Source organism: Polypterus senegalus, chromosome 9 (genome assembly GCF_016835505.1).
Source record: "Polypterus senegalus isolate Bchr_013 chromosome 9, ASM1683550v1, whole genome shotgun sequence".
Classification (NCBI taxonomy): domain Eukaryota; kingdom Metazoa; phylum Chordata; class Cladistia; order Polypteriformes; family Polypteridae; genus Polypterus; species Polypterus senegalus.
This window is the reverse complement of record NC_053162.1, coordinates 11,545,868-11,567,232: the sequence shown is the minus strand read 5'-3', so window position 1 is coordinate 11,567,232 and position 21,365 is coordinate 11,545,868. Positions and strand designations below refer to the sequence as shown.

General features: G+C 42.3%; 1 protein-coding gene across 2 annotated transcripts in view; it reads left to right on the top strand.

Moving 5' to 3' along the window:
• The window catches only part of LOC120535112 (serine/threonine-protein kinase Nek6-like), a 416,838-nt gene that overhangs the window by 332,309 nt on the left and 63,164 nt on the right, over positions 1-21,365 (top strand). For both annotated transcript variants that reach the window (XM_039762699.1, XM_039762700.1), the window contains exon 8: positions 5,501-5,595. In XM_039762699.1, the coding sequence (XP_039618633.1) occupies positions 5,501-5,595 (95 nt within the window). The remainder of the gene's footprint in view (positions 1-5,500; positions 5,596-21,365) is intronic.

The window sequence follows — 21,365 nt, the reverse complement described above, 5'->3', positions numbered from 1 at the left end:
CCCTTCCTTAATCTTCACATGAATTATTCGTGGAAACATCTACCCCAAATCTCAAAATCTTTCACCTTCTTTGTTCATCACTTTCACCAAAGTTTTCTTCCATCCAAGTTTTATATGAAGAGGAGGCAAAAATATTTTAGTGGTTAATGTGCCACACTTTCTTTGCATACACCATGTGACTTTAAGGAGTGCGCCTTCCTTGGTATACAGAGCATGCACACTTTCACTTTTTAAAGCAGCAGCACCCAGCGGTTAATGTTGCCCACTCATTATTATCATATTTTAATGACGGGAGGGGGGTCCCCCTCAGAGGGCACCAAATGGTACCCCTATGTGTACATACCGCAGACATTATTATCATATTCTACATCCCAGGTGTGGCAGGTGGTCCCTTTAGTGTCCAGAGTGCACACCCCTTAACTTTCATAAATGGCGCCACTCAGATGACACCGCCCAAGGTGGTCACCAGTGCCGCCTAATGGATTGACCAGGTGTTTATACAGGATTATTATTTTAGTACTTTTTGTACTGCATGATTAATAAGTTGCTTTGGAGACAAGTATCAAACAACAAAATTGTGCTAGGCTTCTCAGGGTTTTCCTGCATGATGCCATACTTGCCAGTGTCCTTCAGGGAACAGTTCTGGAGCTGCTGCTCTTTTTAACCCATTAATGCCTCATGTTCCATTATTGGAATGGCAGTCAGGTAATTTTATATGTGTGGCAGAAAAGTAATGAGACTGATTTTTTTATTTACCAAAGTTTTTATTTTTTTCAAACATCAATGTTATCCCCTTCAAAGTAGTTCCTTGGGCAGCTACACACGATGGAGACGTTGTTCCCACTGTTGGTAGCAGCTGGAAGTCTTCAACCGGTATGGTCTTCAGCATGTCCATTACACTCTTTTGGATGTTTTCTAAAGTCCTGAAATGACGTCCTTTGAGGACATTTTTCAGTTTAGGAAAAAGTCACACGGACTGAGGTCAGGTGAATAAGGGGGCTGGGGAATGACAGGAATGCCTTTTGAGGTCAAAAATTCTGTTATGGAGCGGGCAGTGTGACATGGGGCGTTGTCATGATGCAGCATCCATTTGTCTGCAATGTCTGGTCTCACGCGAATGACCCTTTTTCTGAGCCTTTCAAGGACGTCTTTATAAAAACTTGGTTGACAGTTTGTCCTGGAGGAACAAATTCTTTGTGGACGATTCCCCTTTTGTCAAAAAAACAAATCAGCATTGATTTGATCTTCGATTTGCTCATTCGAGCTTTCTTTGGTTGAGGAGAGTTTGCAGTGTGCCACTCCTGACTTTGCCTCTTGGTCTCAGGATTGTATTCAGAAATCCATGATTCATCACCTGTGATCACACGACTAAAGAAATCTTGCTCATTAGCGATTCTGTCACGAAGATCAAGACACTTGTTTTTTCGATCGTCCTTCTTCTCAATTGTGAGGTTTTTCGGCACCATTTTGGCACAGACCTTTCGCATGTGCAAATGTTCAGTCAAAATTTGATGAACGGTGAATTCTGTTGCAAATTTAATTCTTCACTCAACATTCTTAATGTTAAACGACGGTCTGATCTCACAAGAGTGTTCACACGTTCGATGTTTTCATTGGTTTTCGAAGTTGAAGGCCTCCCTGAACGGTGTTCATCTTCAACGTGTTTTCTGCCTTCCAAAAATGATTTGTGCCAGCGAAAAACTTGAGATCGGGATAAAGAATGTTCCCCACAGGCCTGTTTTAACTTTTCAAACATCACACTTGCCATTTAATGGCACAACGTTGCTCCAAATTCCGCTGTTCCATTTTGTGTGACGCACAACCAAAAACACAACTTCGCTAATAGCAGTCACAAAAATCACGTAGTTAACGGAAGGAGCTGAAACTCGCACTGAGCTATGGGAGGGGACTGATACACGGGCTCTATCAAGGACAACAGCGCAGCATTGCCAGATCGCTTGCAGTGTTGCCAGTCTCATTACTTTTCTGCCACACCTCGTATATTGTAAGAAGTTTATTTGCTAAGTGTTCCAATTTTGGAAAGCCACATAACACAACAATGGAATGTAAATTTTTTTTTTCTCTTCAAATTCTTGTTCCTTTTATTTTTCTACGCAACATATGTGAATTTCATGCACAAACGCCTTAGGCATAAATGGGTTAATATACAGGGTGAGTCAAAATTATGTTAACATTTGAATGGCGGAAACAATTTATTCACAAAACATACTTCATATGTGCAAGATGACTTACAGTAATGTCTCAAGCTGTTCGCAATGATGTTCAACACATGTACCATCCATCCATCCATTATCCAACCCGCTATATCCTGACTACAGGGTCACGGGGGTCTGCTGGAGCCAATCTCAGCCAACACAGGGCGCAAGGCAGGAAACAAATCCCGGGCAGGGCGCCAGCCCACCGCCGACATGTACCATATGAGGCACATAAATTATCCACAAAAATTGTATATAAGTATTTACATAGCAGTACCATTAGTGTTAACATCATTTTGACTCACCCTTCATATAAACGATTGAGACGAGAAAATAAATAACCTAAAATAAACTAAGTTTGCAGACAATACCAAACTAGGCGGAAGGGCAGATAATGAAGAAACAGCTTCATTGTTACAGAGGGACTTTGAGACCATGCAGGCTTGGGCGGATTTGTGGACAATGATTTTAAAATATATATTTTTTTATAGCACCTTGAGCATGGGAAAGGTGCTATATGAATAAAATATTATTATTATTATTATTATTATTATTATTATTATTATTATTAATGTAAGTAAATGTAAACAATTATGTGTAGTGAAAATGTTACATTTGGGATGCTTGAAACTAATTAGATCTTTGAGTCATAGAGCACTCATCACTATCTGTCATACTTCTGGAGGTCAAAATGCCTTGAGAGTGGGAAATGCACTATATGAGTAAAGTAATTTATTTATTTATTTATTATTATTATTATTATTATTATTATTATTGTTATATACATCAACACAGTGTACAGAAGCAATCAAGAAGGCTAACAGAATGTCAGGTTATATAGCACCCTGATGTGTGGAGTTCAAGTCACAGGAGGTTCTGCTCAAGTCTTTGTAACACACTGGTGAGGCCTCATCTGGTGTTCTGGGTGATGTTTTGATCTCCAGGTTAATAAAAAGACAACGCCGCACAAGAGAAAGTCCACACAGGAGTGACTAGGCTCATTTCAGGGCTACAGGGGATGAGTTATGAGGAAAGATTAAAAGATGAAGAGGAGACCTGACTGAAGTGTTTCCTGTGTAAAGTAGAAGTCCAAGGAGGTTCAGCTCAGGTCTTTATAACACACTGGTGAGGCCTCATCTGGAGTCCTGGGTGCAGGTTTGGTCTCCATAAAGACATAACAGCACAAGAAAAAGACACAGCAAATCAACTAGGCTGATTCAGGGCTACAGGGGATGAGTTCTGAGGGAAGATGTAAAGAGCTGAGCCTTTAATGGAGATGAAGAGGAGACCTGACTGAAGTGTTTAAAGTTATGAAGGGAATTAGTGCAGTGGAGAAGGAATTAGGAGTCATAATGGACTCCACACTATCAACTTCCATTGAGAAGTGTAACAGAATGTCAGGTTATATAGCGCCTTGACGTGTGGAGTACAAGTCACAGGAGGTTCTGCTCAGGTCTTTATAAACACACTGGTGAGGCCTCATCTAGAGTTCTATGAGCAGTTTTGGTCTCCAGGGTATAAAAAGGAGAAATCAGCACAAGAAAAGATCCATAGAAGAGCAACTAGGCTGATTCAGGGCTACAGGGGATGAGTTATGAGGAAGATTAAAAGAGCTGAGCTTTTAAAGAAGATGAAGAGGAGACCTGAGTGAAGTGTTTAAAATTATGAAGGGAATCAGTCCAGTGGATTGAGATTGTGATTTTAAAATGAGTTAATCAAGAACACAGGGACACAGCTGAAAATGTGTTAAGGGGAAATTTTGCACATTGTGAAGTTTTTCTTTACACAAAGAACAATAGACACTTTGAATAAGCGACCGAGTAGTGTGGTAGACAGTAAGACTTTAGGGACCTTCAAAACTTGACTTGATGTTATTTTAGAAGATCTAAAAGTACAGAACTGGTGAGCTCTGTTGGGTTGAATGGCCTGTTCTCATCCAGATTCTATTAATGTCTGATGTTGTAATGTCTGAAAATCAAAAGTTCACCTTATGAGAAGGATTTAGGAGTCATAGTGGACTCTAAGCTATCGACTTCCCAACAGTGTTCAGAAGCCATTAAGAAGGCAAACAGAATGTCAGGTTATATAGCGCCTTGACGTGTGGAGTACAAGTCACAGGAGGTTCTGCTCAGTTCTTTATAACATACTAGTGAGACCTCATCTGGAGTCCTGTGTGCAGTTTTGGTCTCCAGGCTACAAAAAGGACATAGCAGCGCTAGAAAAGGTCCAGAGAAGAGCAACTGGGCTGATTCCAGGGCTATAGGGGATGAGTTATAAAGAAAAATAAAAGAGCTGAGCCTTTACAGTTGAAGCAAAAGAAGATGAAGAGGAGACCTGACTGAAGTGTTTAAAATTATGAAGGGAATTAGTCCAGTGGATCAGGATGAGGACCAAAACCTTTAAGTCAGAGGTCATGACTGTCAGCTTGAAAAGGGTGGAGTACCCATCTTGAGGCTGGAGAGGAGGTGTTACATCATGCGGAGGGGTCTTGTTCATGAGGAAGATCAGAGGGACATCGGCAGCTTTGAGGATGTTGTTCTGGTCATTAATGGTGAAGAGAGAGTTGAGCCAAAAAGGCTAAGCAGTAGAAAATGGATGGATGTATGGATTGGTAACAGTGGACTCCAGCTATCACTTTAAAATAAATTCTACAACAAGAGCACAGGGACACGGGAGGAAACTTGTTGAGGGTAAGTTTTGCACAAACTTTAGAAAGTTGTCCTTCACGGACAGAACCAGAGACACATGGAATAAAATGAGCAAGGAGTGGGGTAGACAGTTGGACTTTAGTGACCTCGACTTGATGTGACTTTGGAGAATCTTGTTGAACAGGATGGACGAGCTTAACGCTAACCCCTGATCCTAACACTAACCCTTCTTGACTGATTATCTTTTCTTTTTTTGTTGTTGAGATTGAATGGGCCAGTATCCATCTCACCTAAAACTCAAGGAGAAACCCAAGGTCTTATTTGTCAGATATTTTGAAACAATGAGAAGAGATTATATGTTCGTTAGACTTATATTAAAAAGAGCAGAAAACCGAACCCTAACCCTAACCCTGTTCTTGTCACAATTGTTCTAATTATTCAGTTCCGCACTGCTGACGGGGACTGGTGGGGTCAGAGTTACTCGCTGCTCTCCTGTTTGACCGTGGTGGTCTCCACCTCTTTCAATGCGGCCTACCACATCTGTCCGCCTCTACTTTTTTTTTTTTTCCAGTCCTTTCCTGTATTTGTAATTCTATTTTTTTTTTTCCCCCTTTTTGTTTTTTTGGATCTCTGCAGTGGGAACTCCATATTACATGTCACCGGAAAGAATACACGAAAACGGATACAATTTCAAATCCGATATCTGGTCCCTGGGCTGCTTATTATATGAGGTAAGCCTGTTTATCTTTGTACCGTAGGAGACATGAAAGACAAAAGGAAAGGCGTGAAGAACATCAGCAGGTGTCCACTGGACGCTACGGAGATGTACATACTGAAAGATGAAAGCGCCAGGAGCTTAGCGGCAGGGAAAATGATGACAGAAAGTTACGGAGACGGGGAGAGAATTAAAGAAAAGAGATGATGGAGGAGGAGGAGGAGGAGGCTGATGAAGAAACACAAACAGGAAATAGTCGCGTTACCTTCACCAGTAGACAGATACTGTCAAGGCTCTCACTTGTTTTTTCCTCAACTGTCTGTTCTGTCAGGATGAATCGGTGTGCGCTGTTTTAAGCTGCACTAGTTGCCATTTTCCTTCCCCCCATATTTATTTATATATTTCTTTGGCTTCATTTGCCACAGTTCCTTTTGAGCAATACTGCCGATAAATGTTACTTTACTCCACGTGCTCCGTTAGTCACTCTGCCCTCCTCCATGAAAGTGGCTACAAAGCACGAGATACAAGTGAGGGGCCAACAAAAAGCCGACAAGCGCCTGCTGTGGTCACAGTAAAGGAGATGACATCAGGGCTGCAGGTGGTGGGGAATTCAGAGCCAAAACTTGTAGAATGTCATTTTTTTTTATTCCTTAAAAAGGAACTCATTCTTTCATTTTCGTGAATCTGTGGACACCCACGCAGCCTTTGGGTTCAAAGCAGGAGCCAATAGTGGACAGGACAGAAATACACGCACACGCAAACTCTGACGGGCTTAATATCCACGTCTGTGGGTTCTGGGAGAGGAAAGCTGAGGGGGAACCGTCAGAAAGTGGAACCCGGAGCTCAGGAGTGGTGAGGCAGCGGCGTTAACCACTGGGCCACCACAAAGACAGTGAGCTCTTTAAGTCTAATTGAACAGTTTGAATGTCACTCAGTACTCCACATTAGAGCCCTGTCTGACCTGCTGATTAAAACTCAGAAGATGAACGAGGCACAAAATACAGCGTGATCTCTGTTCTGATGCTCTTTTTGTACCTGGAAAATAACTCAGCCTTTTGAAATAAAATAAACTCACAAAAAAGAGAAAGAAGAAGAGAAAAGACAGCACATACTCAAAGAAACGTACGTGTAAACACCCACATAGAAATGCTGTCAGCTTTGGTTAAGATCACTGATCATTTGCCACATGCCGGCATCATTCAAACAACAACTTCATGCAAACATTTCAAAGAGCGAGCTAATGTGAGCTGACTGAGCCGCGAAAGGAACTGAGACAGGCAGTCGTCCTGCTTATTGAGCATCTGCATCACAACATCTGTCAGGTATGTCGGCGTGTCCTTTGTGTTACAAATCAGCGATGCTGCCGACTGCTGGAGTCTGTCTGTCTGTCTGTCTACTTACCTATCAATTATATAGTGCCTTTCATCTCCATCTATCTATCTATCTATTATATAGTGCCTTTCATCTCCATCTATCTATCTACTCTATCTATCTATCTATCTATCTATCTATTGTGCCTTTCATATCTATCTATCTATCTATTATATAGTGCCTTTTCTATCTATCTATCTATCTATCTATTGTGCCTTTCATATCTGTCTATCTATCTATCTATCTATCTATCTATCTATCTATTATACTGCATAGTGCCTTTCATATCTATCTATCTATCTATCTATCTATCTATCTATCTATCTATCTATCTATTGTGCCTTTCATATCTATCTATCTATCTATTATATAGTGCCTTTCACATCTATCTATCTATCTATCTATCTATCTATTATATAGTGCCTTTCAGATCTATCTATCTATTATATAGTGCCTTTTATATCTATCTTATTCTTCTATTCTTCATTATGTAAAGCACTTTGAGCTACATTTTTGTATGAAAATGTGCTATATAAGTAAATGTTGTTGTTATCTGTCTATCTTTCTATCTATCTATTATATAGTGCCTTTCATATCTATCTATCTATCTATTGTATTAAGAACAACCCAGAGACATTGGAAAGGTTTGGGGCAGCCACCCATATAATATTTCCTGGCTGCAAAATTGATTAAACAGAACAGACGTGTTCACATGATTGAGTCCAAAACAGAACTGATCATTGTCTTTAAGATGGCGGCTTTTAAATGCTCACAGAGGATGTGATGTCATCAGGACCGGAACCGGAAGTGGTGTCGTTGGTTGCCCCTGACCCAGGCGAGATTTCCCGAGAATGGTGTGCAAGGAATTGAGAGAGCGAATTAGTACTCGTCACCGCCCCCTGGTCCGGGGTGGAATTACTTTTATTCAGGCTCTTTAGTTGTCTCCACTTCGCGTCTCTGCTGAACGCACGCTAAGGAGATGGGACAGATCAGTTGCTGGTTTGCAGCTGCTGCTGCCCAGCTGCGTGTTCTGCGTGTCGTGCTGCGCGATGATCTTTTAAAAGCCTGTACAGCAGCTGTCCTTTTGTCTCACTTCCTAGTCTCGTAGGACTTCAAAGTGTCTCTCCGAGATGATCACTTCTCGACTCAAGATTTTTTATATATATCGTGGTCATTCAAGGGACAGCATTTTAGATCCGTAATTTTGAGTTGGTAGGTCTGTGTTTCTAGGGACGTGACCACAGAGGTTGTGACCTGTTTGTAATACATTTGATGGGTGAAAAGACAGCTGGAATTCTCTTCCTCTTATCCAATCTGCGGATACCACAATTCTGTCAAAATCCTTCAGTTCTGACCGTTTGGTTGTTCCCTTTGACTGTGAATTTTGTTTCACGTTTTGACTTTATTTACTATTTTGATCTCCCAATTTCATGCCCTTTTTGCTGACTTTACATGCATAATAGTTTTATCTCATGGTGCTGCAATGGTTAGCACTGTTCATGTCACAGTTTTGGTCACAGTAATTGGTCCACCGTAGCTGGGAAACTCTGCCGTAGCTATCAGGGACACGTAACAGAACATTGCACCATTATTATCCACTCTAGACTAGTTCAAGGACTTCAAGGCATTATGCCATGTTCGCTGAAATTCCCGAACCTCTCTGCATTTTCACAGAACTCGAATCGAAGTAAATAAAATGTTGTTTGCTCATCACTCGCCATATCCATCTGTACACATAGCCATTCCCCCCTAGTGACGCAAAAAAATATCACTGAACGTTGTCAATTACAAAACAAAAATGAAATGAAATGAATTGAGTTCTCGACAATACAGTAAGTCTACCAGTCACTTTGGGCTTTTCTGATTCATCCCTCAAGCCACCTGGTTATAAACTGCCCAAAAAAATGAAAGGACCCCTTTTGAATGAGAGTTTAGCATCAGGTCAGTGACACTTGTGGGCTATTGATCTGGTCAGTTAAGTAGCAGAGGGGCTTGTTCATCAGTTTCAGCTGCTTTGGTGCACTAGAGGGGCAACAATGAGACGACCCCCAAAACAGGAATGAATGGTTTAACAGGTGGAGGGAGGCCATGGACATTTTTCCCTCCTCATCTGTTTTGTCACTCGTTTGGCATTTGGCTACAGTCAGTGTCACTACTGGTAGCATGAGGCCATACCTGGACACTACAGAGATGGCACAGGTAGTCCAACTTCTCCAGGATGGCACATCAATACGTGGCATTGCCAGAAGGTTTGCTGTGTCTCCCAGCACAGTCTCAAGGGCATGGAGGAGATTCCAGGAGACAGACAGTCAGTGACTCTAGGAGAGCTGGACAGGGCCCCTCGTAGAAGGTCCTTAACCCATCAGCTGGACACACCAGTATCTGCTCCTTTGGGCAAAGAGTAACAGGATGAGCACTGCCAGAGCCTACAAAATGGCCTCCAGCAGGCAGACCATTGGTGTGAATGTCTCTGGCCAAACAATCAGAAACAGACTTCATGAGGGTGGCCTGAGGGCCCGACGTCCTCTAGTGGGCACCATGGAGCTTAATTGGCATTTGCCATAGAATACCAGAATTGCCAGGTCCACCACTGACGGGCGCCCTGTGCTTTTCACAGATGAGAGGAGGTTCACCCTGAGCACATGTGGCAGACGTGAAAGGGTCTGGAGAAGCCGTGGAGAACGTTGTGCTGCCTGTAACATTGTTCAGCATGACCAGTTTAGTGATGGTCAGTCTGGGGAGGCATATCCATGGAAGGGACACACAGACCTTTACAGGCTAGACGTCGGCACCGCAGGACTGCCATTAGGTATTGGGATGAAATCCTTGGACCCATCGTCAGACCCTATGCTGGTGCACAACAATGCCCGGCCTCATGTGGTGAGAAGATGAAGGAATTGATACCATTGACTGTACTCCCACCCCACAAGCTCACTCGCCTGACCTCAATCCAATAGAACACCTCTGGGTGGGACATTATGTTTTGCTCCATCTGACGCCTCAGCCTGTCAAAGGGCTCAGTGATGCCCTGGTCCAGATCTGGAAGGAGATCCCTCAGGACACCCTCTGTCGTCTCAATATGACGTTGTCAGGCATTGGGGTGCATACAAACTACTGAGCACGATTTGGAGTTGCTGCAATGAAATTTCTTCAAAATGGACTCACCTACCTGCCTGCCTGCCGGATCATTTTTTCCCTTTGATTTTCGGGGTGTCTTTGAATTCAGCCCTCTGTTGGTTGATCATTTTCATTTCCATCCTTTCGTTCCTAACAAATCACCATATCAGTCCATAGCAGTAGAGATATCCCATTAAGATCTGAGGTGTTTTCAAAGCGTTCCTTTCAATTTTTCAAGCATCCATACATCCATCCATCCGCTATATCCTAACTACAGGGTCACAGGGGTCTGCTGGAGCCAATCCCAGCCAACACAGGGCACAAGGCAGGAAACAAACCCCAGGCAGGGCGCCAGCTCACCACAGAATTTTTCAAGCAGTATATTTAAAATTTTTTTAAGAAATGGAAGGACAGAATGAAGGCACAACATGGACATAGATCCGCAAGCTGGAGTGCACCACTGAGCTTCTGCGTGTGCCTGAGTCTGGCCGTGTCTTTACTGTAAAGAGGTGGCCAGAGCCGGCTTGCCAGACATGGGAGGCCAAAACCAATGAAGTGAGACAATAAGCGCTTGTCACTTTGACTTTGAGTTCTGTGTCTTTGCCAGCGTCCTGCCGAGAAGGGGCTTGTTCACTGAACTTCTTTCTGCCGTTAGTCAAAATTAAGCCAAAAGATGGGGAGAAACAAATCTCTGGGGTGGGGGCTTATGCTAATTGCCATGTTATGGAGATGCGGCCAGCATGTTTTCCATTTTTAACAGTGGCCAGTGGTTCGAAGTATGAGGCTGGCATGAATCTGTGAACCACGCATCTTTATTTACACAACTAAAGAGATGTGGGATGAAGGAAAGAAGGATGAAATTTGAAAAGTGGTCCAGTTTCCTTGAAATTCCACATTTGCACTTCAAGATAAATATATTTTATCTAATGAATATTCATTATTAAAGAAAAACACAATCGACAACACCTTGTGTGACCCACAGGGTTCACTGCCAGTATGTAGAAGGGGGATTCAAGGGTCCAGTTTATGTTTGGGACCTCCTTTTACTTTGTTTGGATCGGTAGAATGCTGCTATGGGGCAGTATACGACCAACACATTATGTCTTAATTTCTCGAGGGGCCATCTTAACGCATGGGCACGCTTGGCAGCATGGGGGTCCCATTGTAATATATGTATGTTGTGACTTGCTGTCAATAAATAAATCCTAGACTATACCAAACTATAAATATTTGTTATTGACATGCAGGTTAGGTGCATTGGCGATTCTAAATTGTCCCTAGTGTGCGCTTGGTGTGTGTGTGTGCGTCCTGCAGTGGGCTGGTGCCCTGCCCAGGGTTTGTTTCCTGCGTTGTGCCCTGTGTTGGCTGGGATTGGCTCCAGCAGACCCCCGTGACCCTGTAGTTAGGATATAGGGAGTTGGATAACGAATGGATGGATTGTGTTACAAGTGGAGATTGGTATTCGCCTCTGATTTAGTATCACGGTCACCTCTGCCATCTCATGCGCCTGTAAGTGTACGGATCTCACGCACTACATAACGTCAAAGCGTATATGTGAATGTCACTCCAACTCAATTCTCTACAAAGACATTTCGCAAATGTTTGTGTTGAACACTTGAGTAATAATAAATAATTATTGCTGGTGGTGGTCGGAAGGATTGGTGGCGCCAGTGTTCGGCAGCCTCACTTCTGTCAGTGCGCCCCAGGGCAGCTGTGGCCACATAGTAGCTTATCATCACCAGCGTATGAATGTGTGTGTGAATGGGTGAATGACTGTTGTGTTGTAAAGCGCCTAAGGGGGTTCTTGAACTCTAGTTAGGCGCTATATCAAATACAGGCCATTTACCATTTACCATTTAAATAATTCATAGTAACTTCATACTGTGCCATCTCACTCTGTATGGTTTACTAATTGAGTATCATTTATATTTTAAATTTTTTTGTGTTTTTCAATGCTTAAGTTATATTGTTCAGACGTTTGTGTTGATTAATTTTTTCTGTACAGCATTTTAAACGTTGATTTTGTTGGAAGTACCAATACAATAAATATATATATAATTTTTCCACCATTTACATTTTTATTCCTGTAAGTGGGTGTGTAGGTTAGGATTAGGGTTAGGCTTAGGGTTAGGGTTACGTGTACTGCTTTGCCTGTTAAGACGGCCCTGCCAGGGGGACTCTGCTCATATAACCCAAGGAATCTGTGCTGTCCAGGACCCCCAAAGTACTTGGCGAGGAGAACTGAGAAGCGACTCTTTGCAGAGCTGCTGCACCCCAACATCAGTGCAGAGTGAGGATGTGACGTCAGCGCACTTTAAGGACAGCGGTGTTCAGGGTGGACGTTTAAGAGTATTTATTGTCATTTCATATACAGTAGCACAGCATACAGTGAAATGAAACAACGTTCCTCCAGGACCTGGTGCTACATAGAACACAGGACAACAAAGAATCCATGGCACATTACATAAAGACACGTAATATAGAACAAGGTGCATTTGAGTCAAATGGGCAAACATGTGCAGCCATGCAAGAACAGAACACATCTATCAGATATCAGACCAGTCCATGAGTGTTCGGGAGTCTGACTGCTTGAGGGAAGAAAGTTACACATTCTGGTGGTGAGGGCCCGAATACTTCAGTACCCTTTTCTTAATGGCAGGAGTATAAACAGTGAATGTGAAGGGTGTGTTGGGTCATTCACAATACTGGTGGCTTTGCGGATACAGCGTGTGGTGTAAATGTCCATGATGGAGAGAAGAGAGACACCGATGATCTTCTCAGCTGTCTTCACTCTCTGTTGTAGGGCTTTGTGATCCCTGACCGTGCAATTTCCAAATCAGACAGTGATGCATTTGCTCAGGATGCTCTCTATGGTTCCTCTGTAGAATGTTGTTAGAGTAGCTGGTGGAAGATGGGCTTTCCACAGCCTACGCAGGAAGTAGAGCCGCTGCTGGGCTTTCTTGGCTAGAGAGCTGGTGTTGTAGGACCAGGTGAGGTTCTCTGCCAGGTGGACACCCAGGAATTTGGTGCTATTGATGACCTCCACAGTTGAGGCGTCAATATTCAGTGGCAGATTTCACTCTTAGTCTTCCTAAAGTCAACAATCATCTTCCTTTGTTTTGTCTACATTCAGAGACAGGTTATTGGCTTTACACCAGTCCGTTAACCTTCTGTATGCGGACTCATTGTTACTGCTGATGAGACCCACCACAGTCGTGTCATCGACGAATTTTATGATGTGATTAGAGCTGCGCGTTGCTGTGAACAATAATGGACTGAGCACACAGCCTTGAGGGGCTCCAGCGCTAAGTGTGGTGGTTCTGGAGATGTTGTTTGCAATCTGACTGACTGAGGTCTCTCAGTCAGGAAGTCCAGAATCCAGTTACAGACGGAGGTGTTCAGTCCCAGCAGGCTCAGCTTTCCCGTCAGCTGCTGAGGAATGATCGTGTCGAATGCTGAGCTGAAGTCGATGAACAGCATTCGAACGTATGTGTCTTTATTGTCCAGATGAGCGAGAGCCAAATGCCACTGAAAAAAAATGTGATGATTCACACTTAATATTTTCAATCTGAACCAATATAATTCTTTTTAGCTTATTGATGCCACAATTTTTAAGTTGAGGCAAATCATTTAGAGTGATTGGGTGCAATTCACTTGATTTTTTTTACTGAAGTAAATCTATTTTTTCAGTTGTTCTTCTTTTTTAGCAGTTGGAAAGCCATCAGACTGGAAAGTTCGACCGAAAGAATATACAAACGGCTCCTTAAACAGCACATGAACAACCTAAAATATTAAGTTAAATGAAATAGGATTTTTACGTTTATTCCCTCCACCATAACTTCATTTGGTACAAACAATTTTTTTTACTTTGATTGAGATCTGAAACCAAATATTTCAAGCTGCAACACTAAATGACTAATCTTAAGTTGCTTGAAAGAGAAAATTTACGTTGAATGAACAACATCAATGTTATACTTTTTTTCAGTGTGGAGAGTGGTGGCTATTGCATCATCTGTTGAACGGTTCCGGCGGTAAGCAAACTGCAGGGGGTCCAGTGAGAGGGGCATCAGGGTTTTGATGTGCCTCATGACAAGCTTCTCGAAGCACACATTTATATACGTAGGATATTTTTATGAATCAAAATCGAAAAAGCAAACATCAAATACTAATTGCAAAAGGCCATATGTGCTGTTTAAAAAATACAAGCGTTAAGTAGTTAGCTAGGTAAGTGTTGTTGAAGTGAGCGTCTTACAGTTTGAAGATTATACCACTAACTATGAGGGTAACATCCACACTAAACTCTAAGCACACTAACCCCTAACCATAATGTCAGTCCCGTAAGAACATAAGAAATTTGACAAACGACAGAAAACCATTCAGTCTATCAAGCCTGTTTGTTTAGCTAATAGCTAACCTGTCCTAATATCTTATTTTTTCGTCAATGTCAAGGTTTCTCCTTCAACGCCATGTCTCGGTAGTTTATTTTAGAGTCCTACAACTATTTGCGTAAAGAATTTCTTCCTAGCTTCGTTTTTAAATGCACTCCCCCTTAATTTCCATTGATGTCCTTGAATATGTGATTCACCCTTAAGCTGAAAGAATCCCAAACCTCTTCTGACTTTATGTCCCAGAACTGCACTGAGTTCCTGGCCCCATTCACACTAAACCCTAATCTTACCTTCTGTCCTAAAACTTTACCAACTTTATGTACCACAAGTTGGGGAGCATGCACTGGTACAGAGTGTTGCTGCACCCACTACATGACGAAACATCTTGGGATCATGTTGGCAACCCCCGAGGAAGACTCGCTGTCCAGTCCCACCCTCCGGAAATGACCCTCTATCTGCCACAGCCAAGTGTTTTACGTGGGCGACCCCTTGGCCTGCTCCAGCCACTCGGGTCCCCAACAATGAGGATCTTACGAGCTGGATCACCCTTGGGGAAATGCGCCAAATGGCCATTGTGCCATAACTGACGCTCCCTTACAATGCAGGTAATGTGCCTCATTCAGGACCCCATGACCAACACAAAGTCAGACCAACGGTACCCAAGGATTTTCTGGTGAGACACAGTACCAAAGGAGTCCAGTCTTCGTCTCAGGTCACTGGATAGCATCCTTGTCTCGCAACCATATAGCAAGACATGAAGCACCAGGACTCTAAAGACTTGGACCTTCGTCCTTTTGCATAGATATTGGGAGCGCCACACACCCCTTTCCAGTGACCTCATGACCCGCCGTGCTCTCCTATCCGTCAAATGACTTCACAGGAAGAGTCACCAGAGACATGAATGTCACTGCCGAGGTAAGTAAACCTCTCAACACAGTCGATACTCTCTGCATACAGACACACTGCTGATGGCCATGCCCAAGATGTCACTAAAGGCCTGGATGTTGCTTTTTATCAGGACACTCGCAAGCCCAGACACTCAGACTCCTCACTCAGACTCTCGAGCGCACCAATCAGCGCCTCCATTGACTCCGCGAAGATCACAACATCATCAACAAAGTCAAGATCATTGAATCTTTCTTCACCAACAGATGTCCCACAGCCGCTGAACCTCGCGACCCTGCCCACCCAGTCCATACAAGCATTGAACAGAGTAGGAGCAAAAATACACCCCTGACACACTACACCACACTACTGCTTAATGTTAACTTCCATCCTAAACATCCCATCTGAATACTGTTCTGACGTTATGTCCTAAAACTGTATTGAACCCATTGCACCATTCACATTAAACCCTACACTTGGCTTCACTTCTAACATCGCACTAATGTTATGTATTACACTGCTCCCTAACATTAACCACCATCCCAAAACGTCTGTCCTAAAACCATCATCACAAAACTGTACTGACTGTATGTGCTAAATCTGCTCTGAGCTCATGGCACCATTCAGATTAGTTCTGAACCTTAGCTTCACTTCTAACACTGTACTAATGTTACGTACTTACACTGCTCCCTAACCCTTACCTCCATCCTAGAATATCAGTCCTAAAACTACCATCCGAAAACCATACTGACTTTATGACCTAAAACGGCACTGAGCTCCTGGTGCCATTCACACTAAACCTGAACCTTGACTGCTGTTCAGTAACGTAAAGTAACTTTATGTACAACACTACTCCCTAACCTTAATATCTATCCTTAAACTACTATCTGAAAACTGTTCTGATGTCATGTTCTGAAACTGCACCCAGCTCATGGCACCATACACGTTGTAAAAGATGCAACAATAGGCAGCATAAAGGTTTGGGGTTTTCCGGCCCCGTATATTGTAAACAATCCACAATTCAAAATTAACTCTGGTCAAACACAAACTCAAATAGTTCATATGCGCGACGGCATTAGAGGCATCGGCGGCCATTTTATAAGGGAGGAGCCGGAAGTGGAGGAATGATGGGAAGGAACCGTGAGGGAGGATGGGACTGATGACGTCAGGAAAGATGACCGAGGAAGGGCGGAAGTAAACGCACTGCGGGAAGGCTTATGATGGCGGAGCGTCTTTTTTCCAGGAAGAAATCAAAGGAGAAAGGTTAGTACCCCGCCACTCCCTGCTGGCGAACGTCTTCCAAAGCGGTTTAAGGTCCGTCCGCGGTCTCCTAATCGCACGTGCGTGACAACGTTAAACCTTAATCTTAATTTCCACTTATTTATGTGAACTAACATTCTCTATTATGCTACTCCCTAACCCTAAATTCTATCCTAAAAAATACCATCTGAAAATCATTCTGACCTTATGTCCTAAATCTGCACTTGACACATTGCGTCATTCTCACTAAACTCTAGACTAAATGTTCCATCCTGAATCTACCATCTGAAAACTGCTCTGACTTTGTATCTCTATTCTAAACCTTAACCTTTGTAACAAGGCGCTATATAGGCACCCAATCCGAGACAAGGAGGCACGTGTAAAAATAAAACAAATATTTATTTTTCTTCAGCTGGGGGTCACGTCTTCCCCACACCACTCAGCCACTGCACGGTCCCATAAGCACATACAATTCACAAAAAGCAAACACAATGCATACTGGTCTTCACCACCACTCCTCTCGGCAAGCATTGTCCTCCTTCACCATCAGAAAAGTATTCAAACGTCATATCCTAAAACCATATTGAGAAGTTGGTACCATAAACAGCAGACCCAAATCTTAAACTTCCATCCTAAAACTACCATCTTTTTTTTTTTTAGTTTATTAATTTTATTGTAATCATTCCATACAAATCAATCAATTTTTACAAAAAATAGGATTGAAAAAAAATCGACCCCCACCCCTGAGAAAGAGAGCTTGGCCAACGGAGTAAAACTTAAAGCTTGTAAACATTTAATAGGGCAATAGAGATGAATAGAGAAGAAAGAGAAATGCGGAGATAATTGCTTCCTTGCTGCTTTAAGAGCTTATTCTAAAATACAGTACTATTGATCAAATCCTGCCAGGTTTTGAAAAAATTCTGTACAGATTCTCTAACCGAGAATTAGATTTTTTCCAATTTTAAATAGTATAAAACATCGGTTTCCCACTGACCTAAAAGAGGAGAGTTAGGATTCTTCCAGTTTAGCAAAATCAGTCTGCGTGCCAAAAGTGTAGTAAAGGCAATCACAGTTTATTTGTCCTTCTCCACTTTAAACCCATCTGGAAGAACCCCAAACACAGCTGTTAATGGGCTAGGAGGGATTGGGACACCAAGGCTGTCTGAAAGGTAATTAAAAATGTCGGTCCAGAATGATGTTAATTTGGTGCAGGCCCAAAACATGTGACCCAGCGAGGCTGGAGCTCGATTGCAACGTTCGCAGGTTGGATCTTGACCTGGAAACATTTTGGAGAGTTTTAGACGAGACAGATGTGCTCGATATATAATTTTGAGTTGAATTATTGTATGCTTTGCGCATATGGAGCTCGAGTGAATTCTCTGCATTGCTACTTTCCACTCCTTTTCTGATATATTGATTAAGAGATCTTTTTTCCAGTGTCCTCTTGGATCTTTGAAAGGGAGGGACTGTAAAATAGTTTTATATGTTGCAGAGATGGTGTCTAAATCCTCGAAAATCGAGCGATTTTTTTTCCGCCATGGACGAGGGTGCAAGATGAGGAAAATCGTCCAGGTTCTGTTTAACAAAGTTCCTAATTTGAAGATAGTGAAAGAAATGTGTAGCTGGAAAGTCAAATTTGGAATGTAGTTGTTCAAAGATGTACAGATCTCTAAGCAATGTAATCCTAAATCTTTTCCAGATATTAAAAACTGCATATGTTTGTGAGGGTTGAAAGAGGTGGTTCTCATGCAGAGGTGCCACAGATAAAAGATTCTCCATGTTAAAATGCTTTCTACATTGGTTCCATATTCTGAGTGAGTGGAGCACAATTGGGTTATTAGTATATTGGCGACAACTTGCATTTATTGTGGCACAAAGCACAGAATATAAAGAAGTACTGCAGGATTTTACTTCTATTACAGACCAAACCTGTGTTTGTTCATCTTTTTGTGCCCAGGTATTTATAGCTCGTATGTTTGCTGCCCAGTAATAAAACTGAAAGTTGGGTAGAGCCATGCCACCTTCTGCCTTAGGTCTTTGTAGGGTTGCTCTTTGGATACATGGATGTTTTGAGTTCCAAATGAATGAGGTTATTGTTGAATCTAATTGCTTTAAAATGATTTATTGATGTTTTTGGAATGTTTTGAAATAAAAAAAGGAGCTTAGGAAGAATATTCATCCTAACAACGTTAATTCTTCCAGCTAGAGTGAGATGAAGGGTAAGTCTTGCTTAAAACTACCATCTTCATGTCCTTTTCACACTAAACCTTCTGCTCTTTAACGTGAACTAACATTATGTATTACCCTACTCCCTAACCTTAACTTCTATCCTAAAACTACAACCCAAAAATTATTATGACATTAAGTTCTAAAACCACACTGAGCTCATGGCGCCATTCATATTAACCCCAAAGCTAAAACCTCCTTCCCAAAACTACTGCCCAAAAACTTTTCTGACGTCGTGTCCTAAACCTGCACTGCACAAATGGCCCCATTCATGCTATACCTGAACTTAGTTTCACTTCTAACACACTGTCCCTCTGTTATGTACTACACTGCTCCCTAACCTTAACTGCCATCCTAAAATGTCTGTCCTAAACCTACTGTCTGAAAGCTCTTCTGAGGTTCTAAAACTGCACTGAGCTTATGGCACCATACATGCTAAACCTTAATCTTAACTTCCGCTCATTAATATAAACTAACATGTATTACTCTACACCCTAACCTTAACTTCTAGCCCTAACCCTAAAAGTACCATCCGAAAATCATTCTGATCTTATGTCTTAAATCTGTACTGGGCACATCGTTCACACTAATCTCCAGGCTAAATCTTCCATCCTAAAACTACCAACTGAAAACTGACTTGATATTGAGGTTAGGAGCAGGCACTGATACAGCGGGCATTGCCGCACCCACAACATGACAAACCAACCCAGGGTCCCAGATTAGGACCTGAGTGCAGCACCACACCAGTTCAAATGGAATGGAGCAGGGTGAGGTTTTTTTTTATAGTGGCTGGAGTGCCAATTCTGCCACCAACCCCCAGGTTCTTCCCTGCAGGTTGGAGGGCCTACATACAGGGATGGATGCAGATTAACGTCGTACCCGGAACGGAGCAATTGCAGGTTAAGGGCCTTGCTCAGGGTCCCAACGAAGTAGAGTCACTTTTGGCATTTATGGGGTGCAAATCCCTAGCCTCAGAGCCACCACTCCACCCTAAACCTTATACTAAACCTTAACCTTAACAACCACTTAAAACTGACCTAATGGTATGTATTACACTGCTTTCTAACCTTAACTGCAATCTTAAAACATTCATTTTAAAACTACCATCCAAAAACTGTTCTGACATTATGTCCTAAAATTGGGCTGAGCTTGTGACGCCATTCACATTAAATCCTAACCTTAACATCTCTTCTAAAACTTTACTAACATTATGTACCTCGCCCTCCATAATGTTAACTTACTTCCAAAAACAATTGTTCTGACCGTCTTGTCCTAAAACTGCATTCAGCCCGTTTTGCCTTAAACCCTAACTTTAGCTTCACTTCTAACACCGTAACAACACCATGGACCGTAAAGTGTGGAAAAACCATCATGAAGTGAGTCCGAAATACCACAGCAATGTATTGGTTATGTGGAAAACTTCCTCCTCCTTCAGCCGCCAGCTAGGAATCAGATGGCGAAAGAGACAGAGAGCGCATGATTTATTTGTTCATTCATGAGTTTATTTATTCATTCATTCATTTGGCTACCATCACGATGGAATCCTGGGTTAACTGTATTGTAACTATAAATTCCAAATAATTCTAGCACTGTTGCTGTTTACTTTCCTGTAGCAATAATGGAATGGGGCCAAGACATGTGAGGCCAGGGCTGAGCCTGCACACCATTAGACTCAATTTCCTTCCAAGCCAGCTGACCAGCTCCCCAGAAATCGAGGTGTTGGGATTTAAATCGGCTCATTGCAGTTTACAAAGCCATATGGCCAGTTGCACAGTTTTTTTTTTTTTTCCAGTGGCAGCCCGCCAAAGGTGCTAATGATAAAGTGCGCCGAACAAAAAGCCCACCAGCTTTAACATAAAGTCACAAGCTGGGGGGTCGGCTTCCTTTTTTACTTGTGTGTCATCCAGATCATTATGCAGTTGCTCTCTGTGACACACTGCGTTATAAAGAGCCGTGCCTTTAATTTAGAAAAGGGACGTTAAATCTTATGACTCCTAATTTGTGTCTTTAAATATCGTAGAAGATTATCAACTCGATTTGTATTGTGTTTATGTGGATGTGTGCCTCTGTTCAGGGTTTGCATTCTACTCTGTTAACTTTAAATCCTGTTACTAGGAAAATACATTTTGTTGTTTAACAATAAGTGACGGACTGGGGTTAGTGTATGTTCAATAGTTTCATACTAGTTATTATCTTTAAGTTTTAACCAAATGTGCATCTTTATGGGTACTTTTTAAAAAATGAAGGGAACTCTTAAGTCAATGAAGCTTCAGGGCTATCAGTCTGTCCAGTTAGGAAGCATAAGCGACTGTGAATCAACGTCACCTGCTTGGTGCAAATGACAGTGATAACAGGTGACCTGGGGTCTCATGTATAAACGGTGCATACGCACAAACATGTTGCATACTCCCTTTTCCACACTCACATCATGATGTATAAAAACTAAACTTGGCGTAAAGCCACGCACATTTTCACGGTAACTCAAACCCTGGCATACGTAAGTTCTCTGCTCGGTTTTGCAAATTGGCGACACCCAGCG